General features: G+C 41.8%; 1 protein-coding gene across 1 annotated transcript in view; it reads right to left on the bottom strand.

Moving 5' to 3' along the window:
* The window catches only part of TOP1 (topoisomerase (DNA) I), a 76,519-nt gene extending 51,279 nt beyond the window's left edge, over positions 1-25,240 (bottom strand). The window contains exons 1-2 of the mRNA XM_010584080.1: positions 24,843-25,240; positions 24,173-24,197 (exon numbers count right to left, since the gene is read on the bottom strand). Of these exons, the coding sequence (XP_010582382.1) occupies positions 24,173-24,197; positions 24,843-24,875 (58 nt within the window). The 5' untranslated portion in view covers positions 24,876-25,240. The remainder of the gene's footprint in view (positions 1-24,172; positions 24,198-24,842) is intronic.
* Between the last annotated feature and the right edge of the window lie 313 nt (positions 25,241-25,553).

Below are 25,553 nucleotides of genomic sequence, written 5' to 3'. Positions count from 1 at the left end.
ACTTCTGCTTCAGATGAGTGGCTGAAATTTCTGCCCCAATTTAAGTCCAATGCCTTGATATTAGTTATTTGTTACAAAAGACACATACAAGCTCTCAAGACTTTTTCAGGATCATTGGTCTGTACGAGTACTGTGCTCTCTCTATTACCGGTATATTCAGCCATCTCGAACCTGAAGCATGAGCAAGAAGCCCTTTACTATCAGCACAGAGGACATGTATGACGAAAGTAGCAAAGTCTTTTCAGCATTTCCTCTGGAAAGGAGAAGAAAGTCTTAAAAAAAAAAAAAGACTTCTCCAGTTCCACTGCTAAATTATGCAGCTGGAAGGGAGGTAATTCATTAACACTGGATTAGGTTCAAAAGCTGGTCAAGTTCAAAAACTTCTCATGAGCCTTCCTGTCACTTGAGAAATCGTTAGTCCCTTCTCAGCTGAAACACCACCTCCACGTTAGACCAATTTACTCCACAACTGCAGCCTTTTTACTATTTAGGCTTATTTCCTTCTCACCTGTTGTGATGCAAAAGTAAGCAAAGCAAAAAGACTCTGTATGACCTAAATGAAACAATTTTACTGATTCTTACTGATTCTTCTCCTCCCCCACAGGCTCTCCTCAAAAGTAGTCATCTTAAAACTGCAGATTATCAGAAAAAGGCCTCTTACTTTCAAGTTACTCAGGTTTTACCATTTGTTACCATTTATTTTGCCAAATTATATACTTTTAGAGTTTTAATTTCTTGTATGTTGGGTATTAAAAGACAAATAATAAAATTATCAAGGTTCAGTTGCTGAAATGATGCCAATAAGGACTATGAATGTTCAAACATGTGAATATAGTTTGAAGCATCTAAAATACTCTTCATATTCCTGGTAAAGAACACGTACTTTTGCCTTAGGCATCTGATCAAAATGGTTTAGTGTTGCATTAACTTTTACAATATATGCATTATATCAGCAAGTAGAAAGACTAACATTTAGTCATTATCCAAGATCTTTAACATGAATGGTGATGGGGTTGGTAGATTACCTAAGTAGGCACAGTAATCTGACATGTAAACATTGCTCTGTGAGGTTCTAGTCAATTTATAAACTGTTCACTTAAAGCAACCACTGTGCAGAGATGAAAAAGCCCATTTGCAGACCCCCATATGGCTCAGAAGAGCAACCATATGGAGAAAGTGGCATGATCTGACACATAGGGGATCAGGATCCTCACTGTTAGGTTATGACTGTGGACCAGTCATCTGACTTTACATGTTTTGATTTAACAGTTTTAAAGGCATGTGCAACAATCCCACCTAGCCAGTCTGGAAGAGGTTTAAACTTTTCTAAAATATTTGTATTGCAGTTGGAGGAAGTCACGGTATGATCGCGGTGTTCCAGTAATTCATTACAGTGTTTCTAGAGTTTAAATGGATTGCCATTGCTGTAGCCGAAAAAAGGAGGACAGAAAACAGAACTGCATCCAGGTATCAGAGACAACACCTTTCCCAATAAAGTAGGGCAGACTGAAAGAAAACAGAACTGTAGGTATGAAAGATACAGAAACTGGAAAACATCTATATACAGCTAGAAGTGTCAAAAGCAGAAAAACATACCCAGAAGGCACTGTTCAGAGAGAGACAATGGTATTGTGGATGATACACTGGAGCAGAAAATCATAATCTAAAATAAACTTTCAATGTGAAACTGGATATGTCACTTACTGGCCTAATGGCCCTATTTACACAACTACAGAATACACATGAAACATTTAACCTGGAAAGGTATTGCAGGTCTGTTTGCTGTGCTGTTTTATTTCTCCAGTAGCTGACTGCAAAATGTTTGGAATCCTGAAATGAGACTGACCGAAACACCAAGACCATGACTTGAACCCCACACAACCTAAGCGTGAAATTCAATAAAAGAAGCAGGACCTGGGTTTTCAGTAGGTGTCAAGAGAGGAAAGAAACTACAGTGATACCGAAACAAGACAGCCAGGCTTCTGCTTCCTCAGAGTGCCATACTTAATAGCACAGATATACCTTTCAAAAGCAACTTGACACGCAACCCTTCACCAGTGTTGAAAGACATCTCCACAATCAACACTGCTGCAGAAAGCTATTTCTAAATCCTTAAAATCCTTCTTTATTCAAATGAAGTACAATTACTGTGCTATCACTAACTTTTTTCACTTCAGGTGCATCACTGGGTCAGGTACACCAGTTCAGGGAGGCTGACACTTCAACAGTGCTCACTGTTTCACTCCATAAACCAGAATAAAATCTGAGTTTTATAGTTTACTGTAAAACTGAATTAATTTTGACTAACCACAAGGAGAACACACAAAGCAGGTCTTGGTTGCAAAGCTTAGATCTTCAGTCATTCATTTTCCAATCATATAAGAGTAGGAAAAAAAAAAAGGCGTAAAAGCTTCATCAAAAGAGAGCCTGGAAAAGTACAGCAGAACAACCAAACAGTTTATCCTTTCTAAGGCAGGAACTTTATTACTAAAAGTAATACTAAATTACTAAAAGTAATTACTAAAAAGACTCCACCAGAGTGCATTCTTCCTTTTTCTAAGGGTTCAGATGGAGAAATATATCATCACTGAATAGATTTGAGTCAACCTATTTTCCACGCTATAGTTACTCTGAGACAAAATTCCTTCCAGGCTGAGCCAGAACTGACCACACCACATGGTATCCAATTCTGCCAAAGCTTGAAAACTTAGTCCTTTTGATAGAAACAGAGTAAAACCAACAATCTTACAACCCCTCTCCACACTTCAGTAGTTACTTGAGGCAAAAGATACTACAGGGACAGACAGATATTATGTCTTTTTCCTTAAAAGGACTGTGCTGGGAAACTTGGCTTCAGAACAAGACAGACCCCTTAGTTACTGCATTCGTCTTTAATCTTGTAATTTAAAGGCCCTGTATTTCTCGCTGTTGAACAGAGGGAAAGGAAGTTACCCGTGGAATGACTTGGTGATGAATCTTGACGAGGGCAAGGGGGGAAATTTTATTATGCAAGCAAGGATCTTACACAGCTTTCTAAAAACACGGAAGTTTGCAAAACAAGATCAACACACCTTCTGCTCCACCGAAACCCCAGGACAACTTCAATCTACGGAAGAGAGGTAAACAATGTGACAGAACTGCTAAAAGCGAGAGAGCATGGCAGGCACAGCACCAAGTCTGCAAGCTAAGCTCTACACTCATTTATCCATCCCAAACTTTAAAAGCTTATCATGGATAGGTTAACGAGGCCACGAAAAAAAAAACAAACAAAAAAAACCCCAATAGACTGATCACTCCTATCTTGTGTGACTGAAGCCTCCGGGACATGAAGTTAACCTGAAGGAAATGTCACTGCTGGCATTTCAATCTAAACCAACCTGCAGGGAAGCTGGGTAGGTAAGCAAGACATCCTGCAAGAGAAGGACAGATACTCTTTAGTGCACATTTTGAGCCCTTCTTCAAATTTTTTTTTCAGCCACACTGGATTAATCACTTATTTTCTGTGCACCTCATTTTTTCACCTGCTGGGGAAGTACCTAACACTCTGCAGGTAATTAATGCTTAAGTAATTGAGATAGCTATGTGGTAAAAGGATGCTGACCTTAAACTGCTACACTGCAAGCATTTTGCAGCAAAACAACTAACTGTGTAGACAGCAGCAGCAATGACTTGTCAGTGCCTTTTTTTACATGGTCTCTTCTGAAAGAGGTGGCACATTCACATACGCCTATTCTGCAGCAGATCTTAGTTGCTGTGTAACAAACTCATAAAATCACTGCAAGTAGAACTGCAGTAGACAATATTACACAAAGGACAAGACTGAGGAAGCCTTATAAAGCATGAAAATACATGTTTGATCAGTACAGAAAGGCTAAATTAATAGCTGCTTCTTACACATGCCAAAGGGCTCCCAACCGAGAGGCAACAATGAAGTTTCAATCCATTATTTGCATTCAAAACCAAAAAAAGTTCAATGTGAACAGAAACATGTGTTTTCAGGGATTCCCAAGATGTAAAACATTCTCCTGTAATTGTATAAATAAGAGTCAGAGACTGAAACCCATTAGTATGTTTCCACTAACAAAGCAGAATAAAACAGAACAGCAAGTTAAAACTTCAGGGAAATGACCAGCGCCAGCATACAGCTTAAAATGCTGCTGTGCTGGCATGGAAGAGAAGAAAGTCCAGAGTAGTCTCTTAAGGAAACAAGATAAGAGCAACCCCGTTATTGTCCCTAGTGATATTTATTCTTATAAGGCTACACTCTTTTATAAGTAGAAGTACTTACTTTCCACAGCCTCCTCCATTCAGAATTTGAGTATCTTGCATACTAACACTCTTCCCTTACTGGGGTAGAAATAGTTTCAGCGATTTTTTTTCCTATTGCTTTATGAGTCTACACCCGCATGAATAAACAAAGTTAGGTACTGCATGTACATCTTTGAAGAAGCAGCAAAACTGAAGACACACTTTTGCCTCAAGTTTCAAAAGCCATGGCCCATCATAACTCTGCACATCAGGAGGTAAAGATGAGGCCGAGAGCAAGATCTAGGGAAAAATCCATGCAGTGATCACTGTGGGACTCAGGAAAGCTCCAGAACACTCTAGAAATATAAAGCCATGTTGGAAGCATGTGCAAGTTTATATGGTATATGCCCACTTCAGTCCTAGCTGTTGTCATGTCCAACAACTGCCTTGCTTTCAGTAAGCACTTATTCCTGCTCCTCCCACCTCAAACTAGCCCAGAATTACTTTCAACAGCCAGTGAAGGGGTCCAAACAGATAGAAAAGTGGAAAGCTAGGCAATTTTAACAGCCAATGACCCTTTCCAAAGCCAACTCCACCTGCATCTGAGTATCATAACCAGATCCAAAATGCAAACAATGGACAGCCACAACAAGCTTGAGCTTCGTCACCTCTCAGGTTTCAAAAGCCTTACACTCATTGCAACTAAATCTGTATTCTGATTTGCTAATAACATATATACAGGACTGAGACCCTGCGGGACTTCAGGGTATATAAAGTAAATGTGGCTGAGGGGAAACAGCTGTTACGAATCAGCTCAGAGAACAAATTTGGCATAAAAAAGTAGTTACAGGTAGGTTCCCCTGTGGATTTCTTTTAGATCCAATAATACCAAACAATTTTTATTAGAGCATCTAATCTCAGGCTTTTCCAAATTCACACCCATTTCGCACTCCATTGTGCAAAATGCAGTTAACATAACCAGCACAGCAGGAAGGACAGACTTGCTGAGAAAGCCTGGACAATTGTTCACAAACCAGTCTAGCATCCAGGAGTGTAAAATTAGTTTAAAATTATGCAAGAAGGTAAAATTTAAGGACATTCAAATAGAATGCAAGGGAACTAATCCTATTTTCAGACTTAGAAAGCAACCAACCTTTACTACAGACACCATCATGCAGTGCTGTCACACACAAACTTCTCTCGGGAAGAGACAAAGAGAGGGACGTAGGCGCCACACCAGAGACAAAGACAAAAAGAACTGCCCAGGGTCACTCACAAGTCACTCAGGAGCAAGGACAAGAGGCACCCGTGCCTCTGCTTGCCTTCTGCCCTGGTTCTCCAAAGAAGGACAACTGCAACATTTACAGGCATGTTTAGACTTCGGAGTTACCAGGAACTGCTGAAGATAACCTATCCCTTACTTCAACACATCTAAAGCAAAATTGTTCACTTAACCCTTATTTTTGTGGTTTGCAGGAATCCTCTTCCTGAAGTAGTTCTTGGCTAGCAATTTGGGCTGCACAATTTTTGTGACAACACACTGCTCTTCATTGATCCCCTCTCATGAAGGGTGTGCAAGCCAGGGTGGATTGAAACACTCACTTTTGCTCAGCCACTATGCACACTTACACCAGAGAGACTTTTGCTCTTTAGTTGTTTCATAGCTCAGAGAACCCCAGCTTATACTCAACTGTAACACAAGAATCAAGCCTAGACTTTAAGCAAGGAGTACACTGACTGTGCTCCTGCCTGCACTATCATCACAGGTAGGTGGGCTGAATCATCTTCTGGAGATTCTTGACAAAGGATTGCCCAGGAACAGCTTTGAGAGTTACTTCAGTAGACTGGGTCAAGAGCAAAGAAAATCTTTCAGTGCAATCTGTGACAAATTCACACTGCAGACAGAGAACGTCATGTACTGTACTCCATCCGTAGACTGAGTCAGTGCCCCCAGCAGAAGGTTTTTACACCTCCAACTGCTCTTTATACCATCATTAGAAAGGTGCAAACAACACAATTTGTGATGCAAAGTCAACAGCTGCTTATTGCATGCAAACTTTCAAGAATCAGGAGATTCTTGAAAACTCAGGTGAATCAGGAGAAAACAGGGGCAAACAGCTATAACTCCTAGTCCTTAGAGGGGATAATAGAAACTTCAGCTAGATTAAAAAATAAAAAGAGATTGGTATTATTTTGGGGCATAAGAAGAAAAGCTTCGGTTCTAAAAACTGCACTAGCCAACAGGAAAACTGCTGTGTTGTCAGGAATAATTACACTGCAATGATGTCAACTAGAAAAATATTTTCACTTGCTGGCTGTGTAAATCTCCAGCATTTTTGGATTCACTAAAAAGAAGTAGTTTGTAAAGACTCCCTGAAATCCTGATGCTTCCTCAGTGCAAGAGTGATGTCTCAACAGTAGCTCACACGGAGCCTGTATTCACACCAACACACGAGGACAGGGCTGGCATGTTTGACTATCCCGAGTTTGACCCTGAACAAGGGCTCCCTCCCAAGCAAACACTTTACAGAAGATGAGAAAAAAAGCAGTTGCATTGAAATGCTTGTCTTGCAGCAGTCAATGGCTAGCCTCCTGTCAGCAGTCAGGATCACACACAGTTTATACACATGGGAGTGGTACAAGCTGTGCTCAGAGTCCTTGGAGAAGAGGCTCTAATGGCATTTGTTCAAAGCCTTTTATTAACCATCCCTTGACAACATGATGTGGCTTTGGCCAGTGCTGGTCTCCTGCTTGCTGTAGGGAGGAAAGACTTGAAGAGGCAGCACCCTTGGGAACAACATAAGGCCTCTGCAACTCTCAGTATTAGAGCATAAATTGAGTCTGCAAGACAGAGAACTGGTTGGTACAAGCTTTAAATCACCTCTGCTAAGCAGTACCACTGTTTTACGTGCTGGAGTCAGACAATTCTCTTACTACATGTTTAGTATCATGCCTACTAAGCTAAACTGACGGGGGAAGCATGGCCTCAGTCTTATAAAAGGTTTGTTTCAGAAGACCAGGCACTTATTTTTATCACACTTAAGCTGGTTCCTCACTGTAAGAGCAACTCCCACACTGATTCCAGCTGGTGTTGGTGGTTGTTTTGTTGTTTTTTTTGTTTTGTTTTTTTCTATCTGCAATCATTTCTTTCAAGTATTGGGCTGCACTGGATAGATACAGCCCAATTTCACCTCTGGTCCCATTGTGGTTAAGTGATCACTCACCTACGCCAGGCTAATTCCAACCGTTGTCTGCAAGCATCTTATCACCAGAGTCTGCTTTGCCACAAGTCCCACTCTCAAGACAAGGGAGAAAATGCAATTCCCCTTTCTTAAGGGGACATTACTGCAATTAGCATACAGGAAACCACCCGATTCCAGCTAAAACACACAAGTAAACAAAAAGTAAATGTTTAATAACAGTTGAGATTTCTGCACTTCCAACTGTACTCCTGAGTATTCTGAAAGGAAAGGATAGAGGACATAGAAAGAAGCATCACCACAGCAGTGTAGGTCACAGTAGCTTTAAAAGTGAGTTTTAAAATAAGGTTATGATTGCAACACTTAAATGACTTGTAAGTACAGCTCCTAGATATGGTGCACCAACTTCCACTGGAAGTCTTCAATTTACATCAGTAGGCACGATATGTTACCTAAATCTCTGATTTTAATCTCATTATGCACCTGTAATATGTTTATTTTGTTAAGTCCAGGTCAAGTGTCACTAGCTGGCAACTGTTAAATCACACTGATACAGATACCTGAATATAAAATGTAACCTGTTAATGGAGGATAACATGCAGTGGTTACTTTATTATGCATAACAAACTCCTAACTTGTCAATCAAAAAAAAGCTCCACACAATATATTAACAGTTTGGTGAGGTTTTTTTCCTGGGTTTTTGTTTTGTAGTTTTGTTTTTTAAACTAATAGCTTGCATCTTTGGATGGAAATCAGAATTTTATTAAATGCACAGCCAACATTTTCAGATTCCACCTTACACAAAACTCACATCTGCCTTGAATGAGACTTAGGAAGTAGAGAAAAACATTTACTTAACTTGTTTCACATCTAAAGTCTACGAAAAGAAAGCAAGCATAATCCTTGGAAAATGAACTGAAGCAATTGCTTCTGGTTACCTCGTTCCTCAACTTTAAGCGTAGTGCTTTCTTTACCTATGCAGAAATAACTAGGTGTGAAAAGTCAGTTTGCTTTTTTCAGCTTTCAAATGGCTTCTACCATCACAGTCACTAAATGAGCTGTTTAAACTGAAGGAAATATGCTGCAGGTGCAGAGAGTCATCAAAAGTTAGTTTATCACTGCACTTCAAACTCCAAGTGCTTAGCTAATGACTTCCATCATATCAGAGGTTCTGCTTTACTACTGCAACATGATCACACTCTCTAAGTTTTTTGAACATGAAACCAAACATTTATTTAAATATTTTAAGAGGTTGGTTTGTGAGAGGGTTAGAAACATGCTCAAAAAAACCTATGAGGACTACAGAAGCAATGACAGGGATTCAAAACTTTGTTATTCCTCTTTAATATAACCCAAAATGAGAAAAACAAGTTATATAGCTTATTTTCAGGAGTATTCCAAAGGAAAAAATTAAGAAATATTTCTTTCCACTTGATTATTTGACAGCAGAAATAAGCAAAGGAAACAAGAGGAACATCTAAGACTATTTACAATCTCGTAATTTATTCCTGAATGATTCAACTGTAAGGCTAGGAAAAACTATTTTTAAAAGTTTCTTGGCTGCCAGTTTTATATATGTTGAGACAATTTTTTAAAAAGTTATTATGATTCTTACTAGAGTCAAAATTAAATCAATACATCTGTTAAAATTTATTATGAATTTGACATGAAGGACTAATACCACCCTGAAAGCTGTAGCCACTCCAGATGATTTAGTAGTTTGCTCCTACACAAACAGCCCAGAGCAGCAGCTGTACTGTTCCCTCCTATCCTCCTCTTCCAAGTATTTCAAGCCTGTGCTAGACAAAACCACTTCTGGGAGTGAAAGTGCCATCCAGGTACCCAGCAGCAGAAAGCAATGCTTACACTCTTCAGTAAGGTCTGCTTTACCCAAAAGAGCACAGCAGCCCCAGCATTTTCTGAAACTGCAATCCCTGAATACATTTAACCTGTTTGAGTTTGCATGCATTTCAGCAACACTATTTTGCAAGTTTTAAGGTGTACAAATTTACTTTTGAACTTGGATCTGTTTTACAATTAGCAATTATCGTACTTGCTGTACTCTGGTCCCTAGCAGACCAGAAAAAAAATCCCTTCTTCCTGTGATCACGACTGCAACCTGTGATCAGCTTTACCTGATACTATCAGATGTAAAAAGGCACCACTACTGAAACACCAGAGCCTTAAAAGCTTTCACTAATGCATAGGAGTAGTACTAAGTAAAGCCTGTAAATGGGAAGACTACATAAGTAGCACTAATACCATAAGAAAGAACTAGTATGAATAACCTATTCTGAAAATCAGCAAATGATGACACAAGATACTTAACTTCACCATTCCCAAAACTAAGTAGCTACATGGACAGATCAAGATACTCCTCAAGAAAGAGGTTATCATAAAATTGAAAGTTAAGTAACAGCTTATAACAGTAACATTTCTCTTCTAGTGATGGTGTACTAAATACCCCAAATTTGTTGGGGACAACATTATGTTCCACCTGGTTTCCTAAGGACATTTGTTTGAACCTCTAAAAGGTGATACAGTTCAATAGTGTCTGCTCAAGAGAGGATCTACAACCAGAGAAACAGCTCAACATAGGTTTTCACAACAAGAGACTTTAAAGAAAGTACCGGTTACCCTGAGATTAAAACATAAAACAAGATACTTTCTGCCACTACAGTCTCTGTGACAGGTACTGGAATCTTGTCTGCTAGCACTTCACAGTAAGACAGCTACCCCAGTACAGAAACTGCAATTATTTTTTTTTTAAGTGGAAGCAATAAACACAGACAAGTAAAACAAGGAGACAATTTGCTAATACCAAGCATCACATTCTCAGAAAAATCTAATTTCGCTCCAGTGAAAAGTGTGCAGTTAATATCAAGTCCAACATTTGTTCCATCCAGGAGTGCACTAGAAGTTGTTTTATGAACTACATGCACATCTGACATACAACAGTAATTCTGGTTTGATTAAATGCAAGGGAAAACTGTAGTGACTAACAGGGAGAAAACAATTTGACTCTTGGTGTACACAGACACTTGATAACTTATCTCTGTACTGATGCCTTTTTGGAGTACCAACCTCCACAAGTAATTTGATCTAAATTTAGTTTTGTATGTAAATAAACCCATTTGGATCACAGGATTTGGGAAATCACATACCTGTCATTAGCAAAGTGCTAAACACATTGCCTAACAGTATACTATTCGGATACCTGTGACGGGGAGGAGGCAGTAAAGATGTAAGAAACAGCTTATGGGATGAAGAACTCAACAAGTGTCACTGACACATGCTGACCAAATGACACCTACTTCAGAACACGGAAATAAGAGACCTATGAGAAACCTAGAAATGACACAAATTTGCACTAATTTTTAAGCCTTCAAACACCTCCTGGATGCTTAGAAGAAAGCCCTTCTGAATACCAGATCTTGCCTGAAATGAAAACTAGTGGAAAACTTACCTTTCCAGTCTCTGAAGCAACTATGATAAAAATCACCATTATACTTGTTTGTAGGCCATGTACTAGAATTTTTTTAAAATACTTTTTTGCAGTAGTGGGTAAAAACAACTAAAGGAAGGGCTTCTTTGACTCTGTTCTTCTGTAGAGTTAATTGGCAAAGACTAATTCCAGAGCTCTACTGAGATTAAACTGTTAATACACACAAAAAGACGCTATAAAAACTCAGCTTAGAAAAACACCAAATATCATATTTATTTCAGCTCTATTCAAAAAGTAAATATTTGCCATGTGCAAGTCAGTAGAATTCTTCCCTAGGACTTCTCTATAAAAATGAAACTGAGAAGTGTTCCTTTCCCCAGCTCAATGGCCCTCCCAAAGCACAAACACACTGATGTTATGCAAAAGAGGACTCCTTGAACTACACACTAATGAGTTCCCTTTGGGATTTAAGGTTTCTTAGTCTGGATTAGAGTCTGAGCATGAGGCTCCTGTGCCTGGGTGGGGTATTTACAAAAAGGGAGAAAAAACACAAGAACTTAAATTAAAAACAAACTGATTCTGCCATTAATAAATGAAGCTCACATCTGTTTTGAACACTGTTTCATGTACTTGTGAAATACAGCTACAGGGGACTTATTTCACAAAACAATGCTCCACAGCTTCATTCTCTGTAAAGGAATCTGTTTAAAAATACACACTTTAACTTCAGTACACAAAGACTTAGTAAGCCTCCCAGTCCTTCAGAAATGTGGCCAGGGCATTAGTATTGTTTCTCATTCTAACCAAATACACTGATGAGCTATGGGCAAAGACCAAGCACAGATCAGTTCCCAGGAGATCCAGCCCACCTTCTGAACTAGCTACCCCTGCTGTCAACACCAAATGTAACCTGCTTCCTAAACTGCACGCAGAGCAGAGTCAGTTGGTATGCAAAGACCGCACCAGCAGCTTTGAAAAAAAAAAAAAAACCTATCAGATTCCTGAAAGTGGCAAATACTGCACTGCATGAGTGCTGTAAGAGAGGCCTACTCACAAACACAGAGAAAGATAGACTATTTTAACTCAGGCTATGGTTCAACAATAAATTCACTTTTTCCTCTACACAGATGAGCTCACACTTTGACAGTGATGGATAGCGAAATCATAAACTGAAGATTATGCATCACTAGACAAAAGTCTGAACAACAGGGCTGGGCAGGAGGGGAAGGGGCAAACCTGTTAGAATCAGAAGGCAATGCCTGAAGAATGACAGCTTTACACCTTCATGTATGAAACGCAAAACTGATGGACTCATCAATTCAAGTGCTTCTGTCTTTTGCCTAAGATTCAATCTAAGAATTAAATTACTGGGATAGCCAGCTTATTGCTAGCTACAGTCTCCATCCAGTGCAAAACAAGCTACGGACCGGGGCCAACAAAACTACACTGTGCTGGGCTCTCCCAAGACCACATGCTGACAACTGAAGCAGCCAAGCATAGAGCATCAAGTGCCAAGCTGTACTTTCCTCTTTGCATCTATACTATGAGAACAGTCTAAAACCTAGAAAGAAGCTTCCTTTAGATAGAAGTGATGCTGAATAAGCCTACTTGATGATAAAAGAAAAACATTGTTTATGACAGCTACCAAACTCCAGAGAGCAGCATATTTTAAATTAGAAGACTGTATCTACTCATAAAAACAGGTATTTCAAGGACAGCTTGCTTATGCTTCCCTAATGAAGTGCAGGTGACATACACAGCTATGATACTATGACTCAGACAAGATGCTAGCTCCTCTGAGAGGCTTCCTGGTTTTGGAGTAGGAAGAACACAGGAGGAGGTAAGAATGCAAAAGTGAAAAAGGCTCTTGAAAAATGCATGTTATCCACATTCACGTCCAAAGGTATCCTGGACAGATGGAGAGATGTTCCAATCTACTGGAGCAAGACCAAGTAACCCGAACACCTACTCAGCTCCAGTATGACAACTTGCAAATATCAGAGTTAACAGCACTGATATCCTGACTCTGATTTGTGCCAGTGTTTGTTTACTAAAAAGATGGATCAAGATGACACGTACAACACGATTGGGCAATACTGCAGAAGTTAATCAGGGTCACTGTTGTTAAGAGTTCATCTCTTGCATTGTATTTGTGTTCATATGAACCTACTGCCTCTGCATCTCACAATTTACACTTGTGTACTGGAACACAACTTGCACCTTACTTTCTACTGCCGGAAAGCAGTTGAGACTTTTTGCTCTTTATCCCTGAGGTGCACTATTACCAAACTGAAAGAACTTAATCTTCAGCCAAAACCAATGCTAAAAACTAAGCATTGAAGGGAAACACCAGTAAGGTAAGCTTACTCTGATCCACGCATAAAGGGGTTTTCTGTGCACAAGAGGCATTACAACAGATACAGCACATTTTAACAGCCTCAATGACGTTCTCAGTCCTCAAAAGAAAAGCAGGCAGCCTTTTATTCCCCATCTGGTGGTCATTAACTCTAGAGTACAAACCTCAGAGTACGTCACTAGTACTACTCCATCCCTCCATTTTGTACATGCTGCTTGTGTTGCAATGAATCATACCCTTACACGGATCTCCAAAGAGCTCCTGCTTCCAGTTTCCCAAAAGGCTAGATTAAAATGGAGAGCGCTTGTCTAACTTGTAAGTGTACCTTGTTAGGCAAGTTAAAACTGGTACCTGCCCATCCCAGCTGTTTTATCTCTCCAATAATTGATCTTACTCACACACTTGCTAGCATTCACAGACTGGCAGAAGACATAATATGCTCTTCCTATTGCTCAAGGCACAGTTAGGAGACACTCATACCAAGATGGCATGTATAGTGCAAAAGACTAACCTGTAAAGCACTTGATACTGGAACCCCACACACAGACCAGAAAACCTCTGATCTCCCTACTGTAAATCCAGTGATTTCACTAATTGCAAAACCCAGCACACAACATTTTAGTATTTGTGAATTTAGTACCACACAAAAAAAACCGCACGCTTTAGCTCCTGAGACGAGTTCTGCATTTAAGAAAAAATTACAAAATATGCTAAAACTGCAGAAGCTCCTTTTTCTTTTTGTACTGCCCTTTGCTAACCACCTGTCTTCAGCTGGAGAGAGTATTAAAAATCGAAAACAAATGTCCAAGTTGGAATTGAATCTTAGTCCTAGCCAGACAGCTTTATATCTATTTCTGTGCTGGAAGAAATCACTCCCACTTTGTTCTTGTTTCTCCACCTCTGAGAAGAGCATACTACTCCCTCTTCTCCCACTGTGTTGCCTATTTAAACAATACGGCCTTAGGACGGGATAACAATGTATAGCACAAAGGACCTTAATCCCAGGCATAGTGTCCATGTGTAACAGAATGTACCTCCCCAGTGGTTCCTGCCTTCAGCTTCAGAACATACTCAACCCTTCATCTTCACATAGCCTGACCAGAGCACCAAGCAATACAGACTGTGCTGAGAGCTGCCAAGACAGCATCACACAAACTCAGAAGCTGGAATAAAAACTGCCAATTTAGCTACGAATCTCCCTAAGGACACAAAGAACTCCATCTGCTTGCATCCACTGCAGAGCGGACGAAGGAAGACAGCCCTCCTACCTGGTTAGCAGGTCTGCAAACTATCTCATGTCACAAGCTATGCAACAGGATGTCCCCTGCCACCACCTGTACTTTTCTCCTCCTAAAACTCTGCTTACAGATCACAAAAAATAGAAGCCTCTTGGTTGTGCTACTGTAACTCCAGGATCTCTGCATTTCAGTCAGAAGACCACTACATGTTTCTTAACTCTACCTCCAGATACCTAAAAATCTGCGACAGACACTTAACATTTTTCAAAGGGAAAAAACCACAGAAGGCGAGAGCCCACTTTGCCTTCACCCTCTCCCCTAAAACATCATTTGAGGCCACCTCTCCAAAATAAGAAACTGCAACCTCAGAGGAAGATGAGCAGCTTTTTTGACAAGTCCGGCCCTTGTTCAAATACTGGAATATAAGCCTTGAGCAGTAATACATTGCCATCAATAAAAAGTTCAACTAAAGTACATTGCCCTGGCCCTAAAACACAGGTAATCTATTCCATGTTAGATACAAAGGAAAAACTACCATATTGTCATTCAAATTGAAAAGGTGTATCAAAGAAAAGTGACAAATAAAAGAAGAAAAAAGGCTCTGGGTAACACTCTACAAGTTCACATTCTCATGTGTCCAAAGCAGTGTTAGGCAATAGATCAGTGACAAATGCCAGGAAAAATTAAAAAGCTATCTGTACTTGGGTATTGTTCCATTCCTATTAATTATTTTCTTGACTTTTTACCACGAAGCCACATCTCTGGTCAACGTCTAAAAAAAATTCTTCTTAAAACTTCTTGAAATTATTTCATTTAGACACTGCCACACATCATCTAGCTGCACTAAACTCACAAGACATTTGGATAGAAACAAGTGAACTTCCAATCCCATGCAGTATACACTGAATAGTGGAGGGACCCCCACACTTCAGAAATTACAAAGCATGTGAGAGAACTCACTCCAGAGCAGCCAGACACACAGTGCACATGCATTAGCCCAGTGGGTTTCAGAAAGGACAAGCTGCGTGCAGTCTTACCCGCGTTGAACACAAGACCTCGTATTTCATTTGTTCCTATCATTTATTCCCCAACACAGCAAAATGCTCTACTACTGAGGTCCCAGATGCTTGCTGCAAAAATTAGTAAGACTGCGCAAATCAATGATTGGGATTTCAAAATGAGCAGTAAGTACTAAAAGTCACCAGGGTGTTATTTTTAGAAAATCATTGAAAAATAGCATTATGGGAGAAAAAAAGGACATTTTGAAGAATCAGAACTATGCCTTCATTGAGAATGTTAGGGTGTTTCTCCCCCAAATAAAGTTGTACTATCTGCTAAATACTGTGTGCCTGTAAGAGACTGTGTCAGCTGTATACTGCGGCTGATGAGACTTAACAGGCACTTAGCTAGTACATCCTCACCATGGAGCATGTCTTTAATGGACACAGACATGACCTAGCCAAAAATGCATTACATAGACCGATCAAAATATTTTAGTGAAGCTACAAGTACACTCCAAGCTTTCCTGAGGCAGAAATCAATCTCTCTTCAGTCATGGAAAGATACAGCCAGCTGCAGAACCACTCTGCTGCAGCACTGAATTCCATGAATGTCCATCTGTCTTTAACACGCAACCATTTATGCTGGGCAGAATTATGAAGGAGTGAATCTTCATCTTCTCATGGGCACCATGAAGCTCAGCACTCTGCTATACTGCTATAGAAGGAAGCCATTGTCTTTATAGCACTCCCTAAAAAAACCCTTCTCTGACGATGGTATAAAATAAAAATACATACATGCACACCCACACAGCTCACAACTGCACAAAGCATATGGTAAGCTTGTGAACATGAACAAATACATTCATGTCAAAAATATCGATAAGGAATCCAAAAAGATCTACCCATCGGAACCTTTGTGGGAAGCAACTTTTGGCTCCAAGACTGACAGAAGCCTTCTAATAAAACAATTTCCCAATGGCCTGATGTTGTCCCTCTTTACCCTGCAATCACCCCAATTTCAGAAGTTACAGTCTTCAAACTTAAAAAGGGATTTAAGTACTTTAGCTGGAGACACAGGTTGTTTTTCTTGATGAGGTATTGTCTGCTGAGGCTGAATGACAAACACCTACACTAACTTTCCTGCTATACCTCCCATATTTGAGCCTGCACTGCCCCCATCCCATCAAGATATGCATTTCAGACATTTTCAAGCCCCCGCCTCCAAAGCTTTCCAAGACAGGAGTAAAGCATGCTCAATGCTGTCTCTGTCCTTGTGACTCCTTCACGTTGGGAACTGGCAGTTTCAAAACACACAGCAGCTGTCAGTACAAGTTAGTTGGCTAAACTGAACTACTAGTGTGACCACCTTCAAGCAAAACTACTGAGATTTAAGTAACAGCTATGAACAAAGGAATCTTCCCCAGGGTGAAGTAGCAGTATCAAAAGTAGTATTGACGAGAGCTGCCTGGCCATGTCTTCTTTTTCGCACAGAGTATGTTATTCTAGCAGACAAACAGGCCTTGAGATGATGGAAAACATCACTAGAACTTTTGAGATGACAGTAGCAAATTCATGAGACAATTCTGATTTGAACCACTGTCCTTTACTCACCTTTCCTCATTACAGGACTCTATCTCTATCATTAGCTATTAATAGGGAACTAATTGCCAAAGTCTCCCACTTCCCCATCAAGTCTGATCTCCACCAGTTGTGCTGGAGGATCTCCGAGAATATTGTTTGTTGCAAGGACTGGCACAAAACTGTATTTCACATCACCCCTCCTGCTGACACTGCAACACAGACTGAGGTTTAACAAGATGCTACTTCTGTCTCAAAGAAGTCCAAGAATCATTGATGTTAAGTAGGTGTTACAAAAGAACAAGTTTCAGGAAGACTGACTGCAGCTCCATACTCTCCACTTTCATTCTCAATCTGGAGCTCTCACTTGTTCATCAGCTGAGTATTAATATCACCTACCAAATGTCCTAACTCTTGCTGTGACACCAGAAGACATTACTGCAGTTCATTCTTTATGATCATTAGTTTAAAAAGCAAGCATTCAAGATGAAAATATTTCTAACTATAAATCTGATTAAATCCACTGGAACTATTTAGTAATTATGTCAGCCAGGACATTTTGAACAAATGCTGTGCTAAAAATACTGTAGCCTCATACACACCAGGAAACCACTACTACAACTTGTTCAGCTGAACTACTAAATAACAGGAGCCTGCTGTAGAAAAGGCTCTCTCTGCTCTGCCCAGAACAGCACTTCAACACTGTATTAATTCCAATGTTCAACCAGTGACAGACAGTGGAAGTCACCAGAGGCACACGCAGTGGGAGCTCCCTAGAGCAGACAGTTAATAGCAGAGTAAGGACAGCAGTAACTGGAAATACTGTTTAAAAGATATAACCCTACTGTAGCTGAGAACTGGGTTTTAAACTGATTTTCTAGCTGTTCTTTCAGAAGAGCAGGTGAGCAGCAACCTCACTGCTGAAACAACAGCAAGTCCATACCCTTCTCCTGTTCTCTTAACGGGAGGAAGCATTTTGAAATCTAATGATGATACATATTTAAATGCTGACAGTGCTAAACAGCTCAGAACAGATAGTCATACAGGGAGAAGGTACGGCTGGGCATATTTGTCATATGCTGCTGTCTCAGTCAAACGAAACAGCCCCAGAAAAGCAAGGTGATAAACACTGATTTCTACAACGAATATCCTCTCTCAGATTTGGAAACCTAAGACACAGAGTCCTTCAAAACTCCAGGCAGAAGCAGAATACATAATGCTAAATAGCATTTTGCTCCCATGTTTCTAAGTGTGAGGTTTTCTATAAAACTTGAAGCAGTTTCTATAAAACTAGCAGCCGCAAAGGCAATTCAACTTAATAAGCCAATAAATATTTCTGAACGACTGCATGTCTTACAAGTATATGAGAAATTATATTAGCACAATGAGCTCAAGCAGACTTGAACCTATCCCGTCTCAAAAAGCCAAAAAACAAATCTGCGCTGATTTCTTATGTTAAACTGTCCTTTTCCTAAATAGTCACTGTATCATTAAAGCCCATCCTTGCAGTCCAATAACAAAAAAGCAGATAAACTGTCAGAGCTCCACTGATTTTAGCAAAACTACAGCAATTTACAACACTAGTAAGAATCTGACCTGGAGCCTCTCTCTAATAGGGCAGTGGCTTGTGCTATTTCAGCAGGTATTATTTTAACAGGAATCCAGTGAAATCATTAACAGAGGAATTTGAGTCAATGAGATGTTAAGTACTTGCTATAATTACATATTATTGCAGTTTCTGCTGACAGCGCAACTCAGGAGGTTGGAATTCAATGAACTATCCAACAAATATCTGAAGTCACAGTTGTAAATGAAATTAAATCTGAATTTGTGTTCAATCATGTTTATGAGCTGTGTGCCTAATTCATGTGAAGCCATGTAAAACCCCACACTTTTAGATTGGCCCCCTGGTTAAAAATTTTTCATGTTTTACAAAGTAAACAAAGTAGAACTGATAGCATGTTAATAACAGGTATCGCTTAACACTGTAGTAAAAGGAAAAACATCTTAAGAAAATCTGCTAGAAGTAGGAAGCACACAGGCCATTAACCCCCGAAACACATCTTCCAGCACATTTAGGTAATTCTGCTGAGTTTTAACAAAAACAAAAGTTGGCCACAGCTAACAGAAATGCATTCAACTCCCCACTCCCACAAGACACCCATTAAGTTTTAACCTGAATGCTGAATGTGTCAGAACAATTAACACAACAGACCTCAAGGTCTTCAGTAAAAGCCCTTTTGAGGCTACTGCTGGAAAGATAGATGCAAACAACTTATGTAGCACATGATATTTAAGAGCAGCTTACCAACAATACATTTATTTACATTTCTGAGTCTGCATTTCTGAGAAGTGTCATAAATGATCAACTTACTTCAAAGTACCCTCACCTGTAACAATCTGAAGATTCCTATAGTAAAGCTACACTGTTACTATTCTACAAGCCCTGCAATAGATTGCTGTGAACCAATGTGAAAATAAAATTAAGAAATTTTGCAGAGATTAGCGTCTGAAGTTAAATACTTCTAAAATAAAAAAGCTAAGTGGTTTCAGACTTAAAGCTACCCCGAGTATTGTTCTGAGACTGTGGGCAGCACTTCTTACAATGCAGGCTCACCACCCAGCACTGCAGTCTGGAAGTGAAGGCAGGGAGTGACGCGAGGCTTGTGTTGGAAGGAACAAATTACATTCTTCAGGATTCACATCTCCATGTATCATAAAAAAGGGAAAGGAAATTTTCAGTGGAGATATCAATCTGCATCTAAATACCATTAACTACCTTTTGTATTTTGGATCCCTTGCCAAACATTTGATATTTAAATGCACTGGTGACATGCTCCCAGGGAACCTAAAAGACAGTTTCGCCCTGATGTGCACAAAACAAATAAAGCACAAGAGTTTACCTTCAAGCTTCCTAACTTCATGAATTTTTGTTTAGTACAGTGGCTCTAACAGCAGCACTAAGGTACACAGAACCCTATATCAGAAGCAGCCCTGCTCTCCTTCAAAAAACTCTCACCCATCCAGAAGGCACCAACAAAGCAGCAGCAAGAACAAATCTGGCCTCCAACAGACTATATTTCACAACCACTGAAAAATCTTAAGGATCTCCATTATGTTGCTTTTCAGTTTCTTAGCATTTAAATCACCGCCACCTTTTACGTGCTCCGCTCTATCACACATAAAACATGAATTTAATGCGAAACAAAACATGCTGAAATTCATTAACTTGTAAGGCATTTGTTCAGCACTCTTGCTATTTAATTTAAATTTCCCTCTTGCTCATTCCCCTTCATATCTTCACCCTCATATATACAGAGATGCCATATGAGTGCTCAGGCCAACATAAAAAAACTGCCAGTTTCTGATAAGATGCTGCAGCAGCAAGGGCTTCTTCCCCCCGCCCCCCCCCCCAAAAAAAAATTCACTGTTAAAGCAAGCCCCCTCCTTCAAGCATGTTTGACTTCCAGAAGCCATCTCTACGACGCTGGACAATCAAATTCACACCTGACTCCTGTTAGTATACTGTAATAATTACTACAGTGATAATGGCCTCAAATTGCATCTTGACATTATTGGTCAAATCAACCAGAGGAAAAAAACACTGCTTAGGCTGATGTCTTCACTTTTTACACTGAATGGTTCTGGATTTTACACAAGTTCTGATCACAGGCTGATGAACAGCCAAGACACTAACAGCAGTTAGTGGAATTTAGCCGCTTTGGAAAACAATTTGATTATTTTGCAAACAAAAGTATTTTTTATCTACTGCACTCTGCAAACACAATGGGAGAACTGAAAGTCAAGATAAATTGCTTTTAATCTCAACATTGTCCTCAGCAGTAAGAGGTTGTTATGTTCAACCTTAATAACAAACCTATTAAAGGCAAAACTCAATAGAACCTAAACAGATTTTGCATCTGAAGTGACCTGCAATTTTACCAAGTGAGAAAAAAACCAAAATCAGAATGATTCCCTCCCTGAGTACATAATTGTGACTCAACATTCACATTTGTGAAGAAGGGGTCACTTTCCATGACCAAGCTGTACTTGGAAATGACAGTTTTAGACTACCATTTCCCTTCTACAATGCTGAAGACTGCGAGGACATTACTTGCAAAAAAGGCTCGCTGTTTCAGCACAATATTGTTCTCAGGATGGTTTGCAAACTGTGCAAACTAGGCACTGCTAGGACTGAACATGGAAAATTCTTTGCAGTGCGTACTGATACTAAAAATACAATTAAGGTGAAAAAAATACCCACTATCGCCAAATTAAACAGGAGAGGGAATCTGGATATTGAGACGGAATGCAATTACCCAAGTTGGAATTTGCCCAGGACACTGTTGCTTAGAGTGATCTGGCTATTTAATGACAAGAAATAGCCAGGAACACATATTTACTGCTGGCATCCTCTCTCATACCCAACACTACCCTGCTATCAATGAAATGGGTGTAATCAGATCCAAGTTCTCAGCTACAACCAGGGTGCTCCTTGGTGACCTGCAATGGGCTGGCAGATCCACCCCCACCCACCTTACTTCAGCTGCAACAACTTGTGTGATCACCACCTGAGGTAGTATGTCCATTGACCCAGATTTGAACATCAGTAACAACAGGAAGCTTCAAAGTGCTTAAGCTGCTCTATTACTGATACACTATCCAGAAGTCACCCAAAACATTCTTCATTAACAAAAATGTTTACTGCTGGTACCTTCAACATTTAGAATCAGTCAGTACCAGCCCCCAGAAAAACTTCCCTTTCCCCAAATGTAAAGAAGAAAGGCAGCCTAAAAGGAGACGTTGGCACTACTGTTAAGTGCTGCCTAACAATAATCAAAGTACAAACCAATTCTAAACATCTGGGGGGGGGGGGGGAAGTACTTGAGATTCCTACCACCCACTCCTAATCTTTGCCACTAAATAGGATCAAAACAGGAATATAAGAGCTAGAGCCTCACTGCTATGCCTAAATGAAAACCGCTGTTCTCAGATCCGCGCGTGACAATTCCCAACGCAGAAGTGCAAAGAACTCCTATGTAGAGGAAACAAGACTCAGAGCAAGCAGAGGTGACAGGTTTTCAGGAAGATCAGTCGTGGTCACAAGGTCAGAGAGAACAGTGTCTATTCAGCATTATTCCCTTAACAAGACTAACAGGGTTACATGCACCTTTCAGAGCTGAAAGGGATTTTGGATTTTTGGGGCCTCTGATCAGTCACGATGATGTTACATGACTGCCATAAAAATAATTACAATAGGAGGAAAAGGGTGCCGCTACCTGCACTGGTATGAATTTGTTGGGTATGCTTGATTTACCAGGAATTCAGTTTTTCCATCAAGGTGTCTTACTTTGATTTTCTGTACTGAATTCCTCCAACACATGGTAGAAATAAAAACTAGAGGAGTTGTAAGTGTTATATGCCTCAAATTCTTAAAAGAATAAAACAGCACATGGTCACAATAGAGGAGAGAAATCCTTCTAAGAGGTTCACTGGAAGCTGAGTGGAAAGGTCAAATATGCATCATTTCCCCTATGTAAATCAGTACATAACTAAAGCTTACCAGGGAGTACTTTTCCCTAAATAAAGATGATCCTTAAGCAAGTATTTCCCAGCATAAGAAGTCTATAAGTATTCAAATAAGTGCTTATATTTAAGTTGCTTCAAGAGTTACTCCTGCACTTCTTGGGAAATCCACTGCACCCTTTTTTCTGTTAAGAATTATTCACAGAGCCCTACTATAGATTCAGAATGGAAATAAAAGTTCAAAACCTGCATATTCACTACTGCCTGCTCCTATTGCACACACACAATCACATTCCAATGAACTGACAGAAAGGTGCACACAAACATAGATTTGTAAATATTTACATGCGGTAGCCTACAACCCAAAGAGGCACATGAACATCATCCAGAAAAGCATGCTAAAAATCAGTATAAGTTAAGCAGGTATCTTCAACCATTTTTTTGTCCTCTACCACCTCATCAGTCAGACAACAGCTCAGAGTTCCTTACACATCCCGAACAGCGACAATAACACATACAGACAAAGGTAGGTTATATGTCCTCAACTTCCCTCCACCCTGCGTAAGCCCTTCAATTTGACACCTACCAACCTGGGGGGGGATTGCAATTAGCTTTGCTTCCTAGAAAAATGAATAAACAATCAGAAAAAATTAGCAGCCATCAGGCTGATTAGAAAAGATATTATATATGTGCGTATATATATATGAATATAAATATAGAGAGACATATAAGTGCATATATTCATATATAAATATATACATATATAAAAAAAATTACAGAACTACTACAATGTTTCTGAACAAGATGAACAGATAGCTTGCAAACTTTCTGAAGTGATGCTGTCTACCTTTCTGGAATTGTCTACACTGTTGGTTTTTCGGAGGGTTTTTTTGATTGGTTTTTTTTAATGTGGGCTTTTATTTCAATTAAAAACCCCACCCAACAAGGTAAAGTTACATCAATTAAATATCAAGGAAAGAAATAAGACTGATCTTAAAATGGATGCAGCAGATTCTTTAAAAGAGCAACATGTTGCAATCACCTTTCATTTTAGGGGAAGGGAGGGATTCCCTGAAAGGAACAGAGACGGGGAGCAGTGGGGGGAGGGAGGCTGCGATACAAAAACGGCTTGGGGATTTTTTTTTGAGTTAAAAACTTTGCTTTCCCCTCCGTTAAGAAGGGGCTGGGGGCCGGGGATCGCCGCTCGGTGCCTCTGTAGAAGGCTCCTCTCCGGCAGCACGGGGAGGAGGAGAAGGAGAGAAAGCCACACAGAAGAGAGGAGAAAAAGAAAATGGCGCAGAGACTAAGTCCCGACCGTCGACAAGGCGACTTTCCAGGGAGGAATCGGGGCCCAAAGGGGACTCCGGGAGAGCCGCTGGGCTCGGATCGGGGGCCTCCGGTGCCCCCACTAGGGGAAGCGGGGGTCGGGGGGTGGCGAGGCCGCCAGGAAAGGGGCGCTTTTGGCAGCTCGATGGGAACAATGGGGCCGGTGAGCGAGGAGCCGGGACTTAGTCTCTGGGACGCCATGTCTGTGCGCGGCCGGCGCGGCGAGGCGAGGGGCGCGCCGGGGCCACACTCACCGTTCGCTCGGAAATCCGCCTCGATCTGCGGGGAGAGGAGACAGGGAGAGACCGTGAAAAACGCCGTCCCGCCAGGGGATTTTTTTTTTTTTTTTTTTTTGGGGGGGGGGGGGCGCGCTGGATTCCCCCCCCCTTCATTCTCATTTTTATGGAAATTAAATATCAAATGAGAAATGACCAGCGCGATGCAGAAGGTGCCCTCCGTGGCGGTGGGGAAGGGTGAACCGTCTCCCGGCACCCCCACAGCTCCTGGGGTGACCCCCCAGAGGGGAGCGAGCCAGGTGAAGGTGGGCAGCCGCCCCCCTCCCCTTCTCCCGGGCAGGGACTCACGCACGAGTCCCCTCTCCCCCACCGCCCCCCATCTGGGCAGAAACGGGTCCCGTGGCCGGGGAGGACGGGATCGGTGGATGGGGGCACCCCAGCACGACGGAGGGGGAGGGGGGGACAGGCCGGGTTGACAGAGCTCTCCCCAGACGCGTGGGCTACCCCGAGTGGGGCCAGGCAGGGGGCAGCAGCAGGGCACGTCTCCCCTCACTGAGGTTAAAGGGGGGGGGGGTCAGCCGAGCCCCCGGGGCCGATCCTGAGGGGAAGTAAGGACCCCGCGGCCTCGGCGGCGAGGGACCGGGGTCCCCCGGGAGCGGGCCCCCGCCGGCGGTAGAGAGGCGCTCACCTGGGAATCGTTGTGCAGCTGGTCCCCGCTCATGCCGGAGGGTGCGGGAGGCCTAACGGAGCGGAGCGGGAGGAGAGGAGAGCTGAGGAGAGCCGAGCCGGGCCGGGCCGCGCCGCCGGGGACGCGCGGAGCCTGGACGCGACGGTGAGCGCAGCCCCTGGCTCCACAGCGTTGTGTAACAGACTAAGTCCTCATTTCGGCGCACTGCGCAGGCGCGACGCCTTTTACGGGCGGGGCGGGGCCAAGGCGATGTTAGGCAGAACGTCGGGGCGGGAGCTGGGAAACGGCAGTTGGTAGATTTGCATCCGAGCCACGCCCCCCCCGCCCGAGCGCCGGCGGGATTTGCATACGGACCACGCCTAACCCGTGCGCTCCTTCCGATCGCAACCGAGCCGGTCTCCCCCTCCCGTGCGCCCTGCGCCGGCTCGCTTTTTACATATCCGGTCCCGCCTCTTCCTCCCTCTGCTCCAATCGCGCAGCAAAAGCCGGCCCTCATTTACATGCTCGACCCCGCCCCACCGCTCCCCTCCCCACCGCTGAAGGAGCCCCGCGCATTGTGCAAGAACCCGTGCCCCGCTGTGCGCGCAGTGCGCATGCGCCCCATCCCACCCCGCAGGCCGCCGGCTGTATTTGCATACCAAGCCCCGCCTCTCGTCCCGCAGGTCCCACCCCCGCCGTGTCAGGGGAGCATGGCGGCGCCCTGGCGGCCGG

Source organism: Haliaeetus leucocephalus, unplaced genomic scaffold (assembly GCF_000737465.1).
Source record: "Haliaeetus leucocephalus isolate CR32 unplaced genomic scaffold, Haliaeetus_leucocephalus-4.0 Scaffold933, whole genome shotgun sequence".
Lineage (NCBI taxonomy): Eukaryota > Metazoa > Chordata > Aves > Accipitriformes > Accipitridae > Haliaeetus > Haliaeetus leucocephalus.
This window is presented reverse-complemented; position numbering and strand designations above follow the sequence as displayed.